General features: G+C 43.7%; 1 protein-coding gene across 5 annotated transcripts in view; it reads right to left on the bottom strand.

Annotated features, from left to right (window-relative positions):
- The window catches only part of LOC122824061 (multiple epidermal growth factor-like domains protein 11), a 78975-nt gene that overhangs the window by 60873 nt on the left and 3826 nt on the right, over positions 1–14276 (bottom strand). For all 5 annotated transcript variants that reach the window (XM_044104275.1, XM_044104283.1, XM_044104259.1 and 2 more), the window contains exon 3: positions 205–329. In XM_044104275.1, coding sequence (XP_043960210.1) covers positions 205–311 — 107 coding nt within the window. In that variant the 5' untranslated portion in view covers positions 312–329. The remainder of the gene's footprint in view (positions 1–204; positions 330–14276) is intronic.

Genomic DNA, 14276 nt, shown 5'->3' on the forward strand with positions numbered 1-14276 from the left:
TGGCTCTGGGATTTTTTTTTCCCAGAAGTCCAAGTTCGCTGCCACCGTTTTGAATTTACTGCCTCCATCTGCCCCCCTTCGCCCGCGCCGTAAACCTTTTCCCTTCTGCATCCGGCTTTTGGCAGAACTCCCCGGCTCTGATTTGTGGCGGAGAGTCCATTAGAGCGCCGGGGCGGTTCCGACCGGCACTAAATCAGAACTGACCTCTCCCAGTGGCTGCACACGTTGGGGTCGTCGGGGTTGAGGGTTCGAACCCCGGAGACGAAGCCGAGGCACAGCAGAGTGAGGCTCGGAGAAAGGCCGACCCCCATCGTCCTCCTCCCTCCGTCCTGCAGGGGTCAGCGCAGACAGGAAGTTACTTTACCGTACACCACGTAATATTAATACAGTAATAATTAAAGTTTAATAGAGACAGGAGCAGAGCCCGAGTTTCTTCAACTTCCTTCAAAACATCCCAGATGAACCAAAATGGCCCCCAGAACCTTCAGCCTAGCAAAGTGATTGTGCTGACGGCATCGAAGCTCCTCCCACCTGATGATCTTAGAAACTCAGAAGTTTAGATGTTAGGGTTGGACTATATTGGATCATATTTCATCTCCAGTCGCGTTGTTTACATTTCTCTCATGTAAATAATGAAGAGAGTCGGAAAAGAATCGACTCCATTCCAATTATTGTTTAATCTGCTTCTGATTGGCTGATCAGGACCTCCCGACGGCTGCTTCTCCAGAAGCTGCAAAGTCATAAAGTAAAACGGTACCAGAACCAGGAAGAAACAATCCCAACTGAGTCCAAACGGCCTAATTCTGTAAAAAAAAAATCTACTTTTAACCCCTCAGATTTAAGGAGAGCAGAAAAGTTTATTTTGTCTCCTGGTGCTGAGTTTTCACTCTTATGTTCTGTTTGGATCATATTAGTTTTTTCTATTCTCTATTATGATTTCTGAATTACTAAGTCAGTAAATTTTCTCCAATTGTCTCTTTAAGAAGCTCCTGCTCTTCCTGAAGCTCCGCCTCCAGGAAGTCATCCCAACATGGCTCCTCTATTAACCCTTTAATGTTTTTACCAACGTCGCTCTGAGCAGTGTTTGCTAATTGCTGCTGGCTAGTCTGAAGGAGCTGAGTGGGGGAGGAGCTGCGCCTCGAAGGCGGGGCTAGGTCCACCCAGGCGTTTTAACAGCTGACTGGTCGCCATGGAAACAAAATGACTTCTCAAACATGAAAGAATCAAAGCAGCACTCCAGGTTTGTTATTAATAAAATTATAACATGATGGAAAGATTAAAAATAGTCAATTTCTCACAATACTGGCCCTTTAAATCATTTTCTACTGTTCACTCCTGAACCTTTCCTCTCAGAGTAATGTCCAGAAACTAGAAAAACATTTTATTTATTTGTTGATCAAAAATGACTCACATACATTAGAGAGATTTTACAGGTAAAAGTTTTGCTTTTCAGGCTGATTTTGTTTTTTAAATCGACCAAAAGAAAAACTCTTTTTTCTTCTGCTAAACTAGAAATGACATAAAAAGAAAGATGTCCTCGTATTGAAAGCAACGTGAATTTTCAAATGTAATTCCAGCAATTTTATGAAAGTGGAGCAGAATAAACTGTTGACGGATGTGAAATTACAGGCTGCAGTTCTGGGAGAAGGAAAGATGAAGCAGAATCCTCCAGAATGGATCCGGGCAGAACCGTAATGGAAAACATAAAAACAGAGCCGCTCGTCTTCCCTTCCAGAACCGCCTCGCAGTGATTTCCCCTCATCCGGGGCGGATCAGCGCCGCAACGGGGAACCGGGGCGGTTCGGGAGAACCGACATGCAGGTTTCCGGTTTCCTTCAGGCCGGAGAGGAAACATCAAGCAGCGCGGTGACAGGAAGCTGCCGGCCTGCAGACCGTGACATGTTGCTGCTCAGCGGCGGACATCCCATCATTAACCTGAGCGCTGCCGCGAGGCAAACACTGACGCTGTCTGTTCCCCGACAGGTGAGGCGCAGGTGGAGCAGCCAATCAGCTGCCGCATGACGAAACAACGGGCACGATAATAATAACAACCCAAACTCTTTACTTAATGATACAAAGACGGCGTCTGAAATCTAGAAATGCGGAAATTTAAAGAGATTTTTAGTTGGAATTTGATGCCGGCAGCAAGTTTTTTGAAAAAGTTGGGACAGCGACATGTTTACCACCGCGTTGCATCAGCTGGAGGTGAAGCTGGGAGCCGCTGCTGTCCTGTTAACAGAAAAGGTTTCCGAAAAACAGCAAACGTTTGGAATCACGGAGTAAATAATGCAGCAGTTTACAAATCATTAAAACAAACGCATGTGGAAGATTGGACTTTATTTGCAAAATGAACATTAAGATGATGAATTATTAATCAGGACGGCTGCTGGTCGTTAATGTTCTCTTTACTGCTCCTTGAAAAGTCAGAGAAAATTCCTGCAGGATTTCAGTTTGTTTCTCCCAAAGACTCAGTTAGAAAACAAACAGAACCGGATCTGGAACGTTCTTCCTGAGCTAAACGGAACGTGACCAATCTGCTCCACATTTAATGCTTTTATGATAATAAAACATTCAGAAACATTAATAATCAGTAATTCGGAGCTGATTCCTGCAGATTAAATGTTTTTTACGGATTCTGCAAATTTTAAAACTTTTATCAGCGTCTTCATCACCCAAGGACAGTAAAACTGCAGAGAACTGCTTCCTGTAATTAATTCCCGGCAGATCCCACAGGTAGGAGCGTCCACCGCCAGATTCAGCAGAGATTATTGAGGATGATTAAACTCTCAGTCAGCAGCAGACACTTGTGTTTTTACCTGAGCTTTGCCATTTTTTATCTCCAACAACAGGGCGATGTTTAAAAAGCGAACTACAGATTCTCATCCATCACAGATCAGCTGCAGGATGACGAACCCGGAGCAGGAAGTCACGTGTTCAACAACCAGCGGCAGCAGATTAAACACATATTTACAGTTTCTCTCATCTTGTAAGGTTTTCTTTAGCTTTTGGAGGCTGAATAAGAGACATAAATGGACCCAGAAAACCGTCCTGCTGCGGAGACGGACGCTGCCGGGCACCTGAACCTCCTGGAGTTTAACTTCTGACTTCAGGCCCGGCGGCATGGGGGGGCTTTGGGGGGCATTGCCCACCCACAGAGTCAGCCGTGCCCCACTGGACTGGAAGCTGTTTGTTGTTTTTACCTTAGAACGGTCAATTCTCTGTTATCCCTATCAATTTGATACAGTAGAGCAGAAGAGGACACTCCTGGTCCTGGAGGGCCAGAGGGCCAGAGGGCCAGAGGTCCGGCCTCCTGGAGGTCCGTTCTGCTGGAGGTCCGGTCTCCTGGAGGTCCGGCCTCCTGCAACCTTTAGATGTTTCTCTACTTCAACACCCCTGAGTCCAATCATGAGGTCGTTATCAGGACTCTGGAGAACCCGACTGCACGAGGAGGAGATTCAGGTTGTTGGACCAAGGAGACTCTAAGAGCTGCAGGACACTGACCCTCCAGGACCAGGACTGCCCTATCCTAAACGGCTACTATTAGCAGCTAACTGTTAGCAAGAACTAGCTAACTGCTAGAGATGTCTTGCTCTGGGCAGGTTTTATAGGATCACCACTGGAAGACAAGACACTTTATCTGTCCTTCCCTGACCTCTGACCTCTTCCTCCCAGCATTATGTCGACTGAGTTCTGATGGATCCAAAGTTCTTCAGAACTGGAGGAACTCTGCAGAAGTTAAAGTTAACAAATGAATAAATTCCTTAGCTGGTTCTACTTTTCCATCATGGATCGTTTTAGTCGCAGCAACACGTTTCAAATCCATCCTGCTGCTCGTTTTAACACCAGAGACTTTCAGAAGCTAGCTGCTGTTAGCCTAGCCTGTCTGTTAGCCTAGCCTGTCTGTTAGCCTAGCCTGTCTGTTAGCCTAGCCTGTATGTTAGCCTAGCCTGTCTGTTAACCATTCTTCATTCGTCTCCTCAGCTGGAGGTTTTCTTTCAGTCTGACTGTCAAGCAGCAACCAGAACCTGAGTTCTGACCCGGTTCTGTTTTCCAGCAGCCAGACTCTGTGCTGCTCTGATCTCATTTATTACAGTCTGCTGTTTATTACAGTAAATGGAGAAATAAAAACTGGTTTCTGCTGCTGCTCTTCATAAGCAGCAACTCAGAGCGACAGGAAGTCAATAAAAACTGGATTATTGTTGGTGAAACTGGATCCCTGCTGGAGGTCTGGACCCAGACAGGCGTCCACTCTCACAACATAGTTTTTGATTGAGAAGTTTTCATTTTTGACAATAATTTTGTAATCAATTTCTCTGTAGATATCAGCAGTGTGTAAAAACCATCTGGTCCCGTTAGCTCTGAACGTAGCAAAGTCTGTTTCAGGAAGAGAAGAAGAAGAACCAGGATCGTCTTCCTGTTTCTTCCTGGTCAGAAAAGCTTCACAGAGGAAGAATCTGAGCCTCAGATGTAAACAGGTAAATGCAAAAGTCAGCAGCACTTTAACTCACACAGAAAAAAATCAGCTTTCATCGCCGGAAATGGCCAGAGCGTCCCGCAGGCTGTAATGAAACAGCAGAGGTCACGACCTCCAGCGGCGCTTCAGGAGATCCGAGCGGACAGAACCGGTCCCTTCAGACCATGGCGGTTCTGCACCGAACCTTTAATATGCGACTCCATCGACCTGAACGCTCCCCGGCGAGCAGCGCGGCGCGGCGCTGATGGAGAGCGACAGCGCGCTGACAGAGAGCGCTCAATCTCATCGACGCTCCGCCGCCGCAGGCGATCCCCAGAGGCAGCTGCTGCACTGTGGCCCAGTCAAAGTAAAGGAGAGCAACTCCAACTCTCACTGCAAACACTAAAGAGGACATGGAGATTTTACTTTGGTTCTAATGGTTCATATTTTGTCTTAGTTTTTACAGTGTTTGCTGGTTTTTATTAGTTATTAAATATTAAGTTTTTCTCAGTTGTAGTTTCAGTTTCTTAATAAAAAAAGATTCTAGGTAATTTCTGGAGACACGTTCTGATTATCACCATCCAACCTGAAGCACGGTGCTGGCAGCATCATGCTGCGGGGCTGCAGGAGGAACCGGTGCGCTTCAGCACACAGATGGATCATCGAAACCAAACTTCAGTCAGGAAGTTAAAGTTCAGGTCCAAACGGGTCTGCAGCCCCGCACTGTAAAAAACACTAAATACAACCAAGTATTTTTAGTTTTTTAGTGTAAATATGAGTTTATCTGAAATGAGACCAAATTAACTGGAGCTTGTTTTAACTCCTTAATATTGGAAGATTATTGAACTTATAACATGGAAACATATTTTATGTTCTAAATGAAATAATCTGTTAGTGGAACTGAAACTTTTCATCAATTTTAAAGAATTAAAATTAAATTGAGCTTCTACTTTCTGCTGACTTGCATTTATTAAACTGAAATAAGATATTTGAACCAGAAACTAGATCATAAAAAAAACACCTGGATTAATTTGATGTTTTGCAGTGCAGCGCCTTCAGGAAAAAACAGTCCGGTTCTGTCAGGAAGAACCGGACCAGAACTCCAGAACCGCTGTATGTAAACTTCTGACTGTGAACACATTAATCCATCAGTGATTTCATGTCGTTTATTCATCCGTCCATTAAAACGGTCAGTCAGTTTCTGACAAATTAATTTAATATTTAACCAAAATAAAATCAAATCAACAAACTGACAGAAAGCAGAACATCCAACATGGCGTCCAGCTGACCGCAGACAGAATCAATAACTGATTCATCTGCAGATTATTTCACAGTTTCTGGTTGTCTTTATTCATTTTAGTGACTTCTGGACAAATATTTCTAGTTTTTCCTCAGGAACTTTCTTCATACAAACTGAGTTTCCATCAAAGAGCTTCAGCAGATTTTCTGTTTTTCTGGGTCTTTTCTCGCCTCTACATGAACAATCTCAAACTCACAACTTTCCTGGAAGGTTTGTTTTTCATTTTTCATCTTTCACCAGTTTCAAGCTGCAGATATAAACGAGAGCAGCAGTCGCCTGTCGGCTGTCAGGAAACGGCGAGTTTACAGACGAGTCCATCGTCCTGCGGCGTGTCCAGGCAGCAGAAACACGCTGCGCTCCGTTTCCCTCCTGCTCCTGTTCAGACACGCCCACCAACTTCCTGTTGGAGAAAATCTAACTTCCTGATTTATCTGCATCACTGGAAAGAAACGGATCGTCTTTAAATACGACCGAATCGTTTCTGATCCGAGACTGAAACCAGGAAGTTCAATTAGTGAACCACGTTTTCCTGGTTCAACGACCCGACGTCCCTCTTCTATCGGCCGCTCTTCAAAACAGGAAAGACAAGAGAAGATCGGTCTCCATGGCAACAAGATGCTGGTTATATCAGCTCTACCATGTTTGGAACGCTGAGCTCCGGTCAGATGAGAGTACGGAGGAGGATCTGTGATGCTGTGGGCCGTTTCTCCTCCTTTCACAGATCAGTCAGGAGAGAGAGAGAGAGAGAGAGAGAGAGAGAGAGAGAGAGAGATGTGCAGTGATGTGACGTTCAAGAACAATCCGACTGTTTAGAACTATTTTTATTTATTCCAGTTTACAAAAATGCTCTCAATTTTGGTTTCATTAGTTTTATGATTCAGAGAACCAGTCCAACCAGTTCAACCAGTAAAAACCAGTCCAAAAAGGTAAAACCAGTCCCACCAGTCCCCCTGATGGCGTCTGAACGCGCTGACCTTTTCCTGCGCTGTCCCTTTAAGAGCTGCGTCGGCCTGGCAGCGCAGCAAGCTGTGAAATCACCCTAATTCAGCCGCTCAGTCTTCATCCAGCTGATCAATGGCCGCCTCTGGACGGAGGAGCTGAGGATGAAGGACGCCATCGACGGCGTGGAGCGGCTCGATAAATGGATTCCTTCAGTCCCCTCTATCTTTAAGACACGCTGCCTTTATTGATCCGGGGCTCCTTGCATCTCACTGCAAATGGTTTTCAAATATTAGCTCTTATTAAACTTGCTAAGCAGGCCACACAACAGCCAAGAAACCTCCACAGGCCACATAAAGTCCGAAATGAGAACTTTCTCCGATCCGCTGCTGAATCTGTAATGAGCCGCGAGGCTTTAAGGAGAATCTGAGTCGATCCTGCAGGAGGAAACATGAAGCCAGACGTCCCAACCGGGACGCAGCAGAACCGGAAAAACTAGAATATTCTTAGAAAACCAAAACTAACAGAAGGAGGGAAAAATCCTGGTGGGAAACAGCAGATTTACTACAGATGATGCAACTGAAGGCTTATTTCACTCTGGAGCCCAAAATCTACAGAGAAGTGAATTTAAATCAATCAGAAGGAACGATGCTCTGCATCAGAACCTGGAACCGGGTCGGAACCGGGCAGGACCACATCAGGAGGCCGATACAGTCTGCAGGATCATTAGGCATGATGCAGCGTTTACCCTCCGATTCATCCAGCTTTTGGTTTTGCATTTAAATATTTAAAGTCAATAAACTAAATACAAGAAAGAAAATAAAGGAAATAACACAGAGAGCCGTTTTCAAATTAGACTCAGTTTGATCAGAGATAAAAACTCCATCATCTGCTCCACCTGCAGCTGCTGTGGTTCTGAGTCAAACCAACCTGTTCCCCTCCTGGCCTGTGGGGGCGCTGCACCAACAACCACTGAAGGAAACCACACAAAAACCTCCGAAGACACTGAGAGCAACTTCCTTCTTCACCAGATGGAAACAAGATGGAGGCGTCAGATTTTAGTGTTGGAGGATTTCTCTTTAGTCTTTGGCTGAAGACCAGGAGACATTTCTGCTGCTAGCGCTAGGCTAACACGTTAGTTTTGGTTGGATTTACCCAGAATGCCCTGCGCTGTCGTCCACTTCCTGCTTTTGGAGCGGTCTCTGTTCACATTGGTTGGTTTGATTCAGAGCAGAGAGGAAGAGAACCACAGCAGCTGAAATGGAAGAAATGTTGAAGTTCTGGTTCTGATCGGAGTGAGTCCGCCGGACCCTCAGGAGGAAAACACCCTGAAAACCATCAGGTCCTCCACTGGATTCAGCACGACAACGAGGTTTCAGACATTTCTGCTGCAGAAAACCGGATGAAAGGCAGGAAAAGGCAGCAGCAGACGGTGTTTAACTTCTGCCTCTATTTGTGAAGCTTCATGTCAGGAAATCTTTTCTTTGTCTTCAAATCAAATGTTCAGTTTCTACTCCGTCTCCAGACAACAGTACGGTCTTCCCTGGGGGAGGAAGCGGCCTGGAGTCATCCAGGCTAAAGTACAGTGAAGGAAACAAAGTCTCCTCTGCCGGAGTCGGGGACAAAGCAGTGAAAGGCTTTTGAGGAGGAACACGCTCCAAAGGAGAGCGCTGAGGAAGCACTTCTTCCATCTCCATGACAACATGTTACACAACAGAACCAAACGGCTGAATGTTCAGGAAAACCTCCCAACAAACCGGCAGCTGCTGGAGAACTCGGCCATCATTCACGCTCCACTTGGAAAACATCTGCAAGGAGCAGCGAGTCTGCTGCTCCCGTTTCCATGGAGACGAAACGAAGCTGCGTGGTTTTATTGATCTGATCGGTTTTATTGATCTGATCGGTTTTATTTATCTGATCGGTTTTATTGATCTGATCGGTTTTATTGATCTGATCGGTTTTATTTATCTGATCGGTTTTATTGATCTGATCGGTTTTATTGATCTGATCGGTTTCATTGATCTGATCGGTTTTATTGATCTGATCGGTTTTATTGATCTGATCGGTTTTATTGATCTGATCGGTTTTATTGATCTGATCGGTTTTATTGATCTGATCGGTTTTATTGATCTGATCGGTTTTATTCAGCGCATGGCGACGCTCCAGAATCTCTGAGCCTCAACCTGCAGCCTGCCGGTTTGTGTTTTGGGGTTTTCTGATTCTCGTGTTCGGCCCAGTTTGACGTTTCTCTGCAGCCGGTTACAATCTGACACATCTGCACTCAGAAACAGAACAACAATCTGTTTCAATCATTTCCAGTTTCTTCCAGATTTTATTTTGAAGGGAAACCTTTCTGTGGGAAAATTGATCCTATAATAAGTTATGAATGTTGGAAGGTTTTGGTAACATGTGAAATTTAAATCACATGTGAAAAAGTGAAACATGTAATTCATGTTGTTTATTTTATTAATATGCAGATGATCTTTTAATAAAATGTGAAACATGAAAACTTTTGTTTTGTTTTCCCAACATGTTGAAATTATTTTCTGTTTTAATGTGAAGGGTTATGGTTTCCTCATGTTTGTATGATTTTATGATTTTAATCAGCAGAACTCCAGGCTGTTGGGACAATCTGCCTTTAAACATGAAATCCAAACAGAAACTGGAAGTTTTCAATAAAAACAAACAGTTTATCTTACACACGTTCTTATTGTTTTATTGCCTTTTTAACACTTTTAAAGTTGTTTGCATTTAAACTTTTGTTCAGATCCGACTGCTGGAAAAGTGATGAATATATTTAGTGATTTTTGTTGTTTTATGTTTCTGTTTCTCCAGAAACGTAGAAACGTTCCCGTTGCTCTGATCCCTGCGGCGATCCGGACCTGATCATTATTGGAAACTATCTTCAATAAAATATTTGTTCTGTTCTCTTCCTGTTGGAGGAAGAAGTTTGTGTTGCTTTATGAATTCATGGTTTGTTTCTGAGACCTTTCTCGTCCTCCGCCTGGTCACACCTTCCTTTATTATCACCCAGACGCATCGGCTATTTTTATTCCTGCTTTTTGCTGTTTCCAACACTAAATGAGGTTTTCTGAGCCCAATCAGAACTTCAGGACCTGAATTAACACTCAAACGAACAAAACCTGACGTGCACTTTGTGCGCCGACACAATGTGCCGTGATTACCGCCTGTTCTCTGGAGGATGGAAGTAAAAAAGCTTTTGCAGCTTTCAGCAGCTTGTTTTATTAAATGTCAGGCGATCGGACTCAGCAGGAGAGCTGCAGAGAAATTAGGAAGACAAAGTGCAGCCTGCAGGAGGGGAGCTGCTGGAACGCAGCTCTGAAGGAGCTTCACAGGTTGGAGCGAATACTGGGATTGTTGGAGAAGTTTCTGATTATTTACGCTGCTCGTTGTTAAGGTTGACCTGCTGCCGACTTCACTTCCTGCCACCATCAGATCCCCTCAGATAACAACACCGCAGCAGCCGACCCGTTTCTGCAGCCGACCCGTTTCTGCAGCCGACCCGCTTCTGCAGCCGACCCGCTTCTGCAGCCGCTGGCCGGTTCGATGCCGCGTACTGTAAAAACTCACGGCGCCGCAGAGTTAATTAATAAACAAACAGGAGCCTGATCGATCAGACGCTCCGTGTGACGAGAGCAGCCAGTCTGACAACCAAACCAACGGATCAGAACCGGGTCAGAACTGGAGCTGAACCGGGTCAGAACCAACGGATCTTCACAACAAAGCAGCCTTTCAGAAATCTGACTCTTCTTCGTATTCTGACCTTTTTTTCTGATTGATTATTATTTATTTTTATTTGCAGAATTATAATTTTTTTCTCATAATATTGTGACTCAAATTTTCAAGATTTTTTCTTGTATTAAAACTTAAATTGTCACATTTTTATATCGTGTGTCAGAATTTTCTCCAAATATAATAAACTGAAGTTATCTTTGGACCTAAAAAAGAACAATCTAGAGTTATAGATCTAGAGTTATAGATCTAGAGTTATAGATCTAGAGTCAGCTTCGGTTCTTCCAGTTGGAAGCTGGAGATCAGGATGACCTCTGACCTCTGAGCCACATAAAGCCGGTTCCACAGTGGGTCTTCTAGCAGCTGCAGAACTTTTCCAGAACCAGAGACTAAAATCTCGGATCAGAGAAACTCATCCAGGCTTCAGTTTCTCTTTAGTGGCTTTGGTTCCTGCAGCGTCTTCACAGGTCTGATTGACAACCCAACGGTCCAGAACGCTGCTGCTGGAGTTCTGACTAGAACCAGGAGGATGGAGACACCACCTAGTTCTACACTACCCAGTTCTACATCACCCGATTCTACACCACCCGGTTCTACACCACCGGGTTTTCAGAGAATAGACTTTATTCTTCACAACAAAACGGCGCCGCGGCTCACAAAGCTTCCTCTGACTGATGAAATCCGAGTCAACGCAGGTTCTGCTGCCTTTTATTTTGTATTATTATTCCGACCGGAACCGGCGCCCAGAGACACGAGGCGGCAGTCGGAGCGGCCGTGATGCAAGCCGCGCCGGCTGTGATGTCAGCGTGATTCAGACTGACGCCTGTCAGAACCGATCGTCGCTCTGGATCGATCAGCCGAGCTGCTGCTGATCAGGGGGAATCCGACCCGATTTACTGCCGATTACCGCAGAACGGGCCGGACCGGCACAGGTTCTGATTTAATGTTCCTGGTTTGATCTCATGTTTTACAGAAAGGCTGCAGAAAAACGGCATTAATATTAATAGGATTATTAACAGTCTGCAATGTTTTCAGTTCGAAAGCATTTTCTACAGACTATTGAATAAATCAAGATAAGAGCCCAACAACAGACAGATTTATAGTTTTCAATCTGTCACTGGTTTCTCCAGCCTTCAGATTCAGTGTTTCAGGAGCCGCTGATCAGGCTGATCAATAAGCAATAAATCAATAAAACAGGCTCAACTATTTTCATTTGCATGATTTATTATTTTTCTCTTTCTACCAAAAACTGGACGATAAAGTCTTCAGTCTGGTGAAGGACAGTTTGTTTACAGATATTTCATAATGTAAAAAGTTTGAACACAGGTAGTTTATAGCAATAATTTATTGATAGAATAATTTGTCTACCCTGATCAATCATGGAGAAATGTGGACTGAGGAGGCCGACATTAGCGTTAGCTGCTACCTGTTAGCGCTAAGATGCTAATTTAGGCTAGCGTAGCTTTGCTGAACACAACAGTAGCTGTTCGCAGCGAGAAACACGTAAATAAAAAGGTTCCGGCTCGGAAAATGTGTTTAATTCAGTTTTTAATGAGTTAATAGGTATGTTATCAATTAATCAGCATTAACGCGCTAAAGCCCCGGTCCTAATTATTATTATTATTATTATTATTATTATTATTATTATTATTATTATTATTATTATTACTGTTTTATTGCATGTTATGGAAACCTAACAAACAAATTACCAACAATAAATCAACCTTCTCGCTACGGAGGAACAAAAACTAAAGAAAACTTTGAGTTCTCATCTGTGATGGTGATCTACTGCAGACCTTTATTTTGGAAAACTGCAGCTTCCATGTTTTTCCCTTCAGCCTCTGATCCTCTAATCAGCTGATGATTAAACAGAAAAACCCTCATTTGGCTGTGAAAACACTCGGAGAGGGTTTTCAGGTGTTGATTCTGCGTGTCTTCTTCTAATCTGCAGATATCGATGAGTTCTTTAATCAGAGGTCTCCTCTGCGCTCATCGACCGCCGGTTAGCCCAGTTAAACCGGGAGGCTGCGCGGCGGCAGCGCGGCTCCCCCGGGTCGACCCGGCGCACGCAGGAACACATATCAGCACTATTTGTAAAAAGTCACACACAGAGCGCTGCGCCTGTCATTTAGATCAACCGGCTAATTATTGATCTGAAGGAAACCCTGCAGATGGAGGTATGTGGGAATCCGGAGGCGCACGCCGGGTCAGAACGCGCTTTCTGCATGATGATGATGAAATCATGAAGTCCTGGTTCTGTCAGAGACAGAGAAATCCTCACATTATTAACAGCAGAAATTTCTTCAAATGAACTGTCTCTGACTTACATTTTTAAATTTAAAATTGATCAACATTTCAGTGGAAGGGGCAGATTTATGTAAAATTTACTTTTTTATCTTTCCATCAAGTTATAAAGTTTTTCCCTGGAGTTTTGCTTTGATTCTTTCATGTTTGAGAAATCTTTTGATCTCCATGGCAACCATTGAGCTGAGCAAAACACCTGGGTGGACCTAGCCCCGCCTCCAAGGCGCAGCTCCTCCCCCACTCAGCTCCTCTAGACTAGCCAGCAGCAATTAGCAGCCAGCTGAGCTTATTATAGGAGCTGCTGCTCACAGCAACACTGATGAAAACATTAAAAGGTTAAGCTAAATATTCATTTAGCAAGCTAATTACTTAGGTTTTAAACTTAATATTTGCATCCAATATTTAGTTAGCATCATGTTTGTAAACTAACGATTTAGTTTCAAGCTAAATATTCATCTCTAACCTAGAGCTAAATATTTAGTTTATTTAGTTAGCCCAGAGACAATATCTGTCTCTGATGTAGCTAAATATTCATAGCTAGCAACATGAGCTAAATATTTAGTGGATAAAGTAAATATCTGATTAGAAACTGAAACATTTAGGAAAAAATAAACAACATGGTGAAAATACAAAATAAAAAAATGAAACCATAAAAAAACAAAATTATTGTTGTTGATTTTCAACAATAAATTTACAAACAGCAGCATTTCATAGTTTGGACTTTCTCCTAAATATAAGACTTGCTTTTGATGAAAGTCCTGGACTTCATCATCATCATCATCATCATCATCATCATCATCTTCATCATCATCATCATCTTCATCTCCAGATGGAGGGATGTTCCTCCATATTGTTCCAGAACATGAAGGAGGAAAAACTTCCTGGGTTTTTGCAGCTTTAGCTTTGAGTCAGCCGGTTGCTAACAGGATGAGGAGATCACCTTCAAGCTTCATCCTGAAGAAATGACAGATTTCCTGCTGGAAACTGTTTCACTGCTCGCAGAACAAAAACAGTCAAAGTCTGCAGAGACTTTCCATCTGCAGAAAGTCTAAAAACAGTCGAGACACGCAGGAAACACGAAGCAGAGCGAGAGCGACGTCTGGGTCCGAACGGCCGTCAGCGGCTCAGCGGGGGAAACGTTCGTTTATTCTCCACATGCAGGAACCGGACTCTGCAGATGTTGGCGTGTAAGTACAGCAACAGCTTTAACCTTTGACCCCAGGAAGCTTTTAACATCGGAACAGAAATAACTAGGATTACTAAAATTAAAATCACTCATCTACTTTCTATTCTTGTTCTTTATTTCCTCAGTTTTATTCTCCTTTAGAAAAACTAACCCAACAGTTTGGTTTTATTTCATTATCTAATGAAAAGATGAAGGAGTTTCTACACCCAAATCAGAGAATCGTTTCATTAGCAGCCTAAAGGTCAGCTGAAGGTCAGCTGGAGGTCAGCTGGAGGTCAGCCACGGTCTCCTGGAAACAGCGGGCTGAAACTAAAAAGATCAAAGAAGTGCTGAAGTTTCTG

This window comes from Gambusia affinis, linkage group LG02 (assembly GCF_019740435.1).
Source record: "Gambusia affinis linkage group LG02, SWU_Gaff_1.0, whole genome shotgun sequence".
Taxonomy (NCBI): domain Eukaryota; kingdom Metazoa; phylum Chordata; class Actinopteri; order Cyprinodontiformes; family Poeciliidae; genus Gambusia; species Gambusia affinis.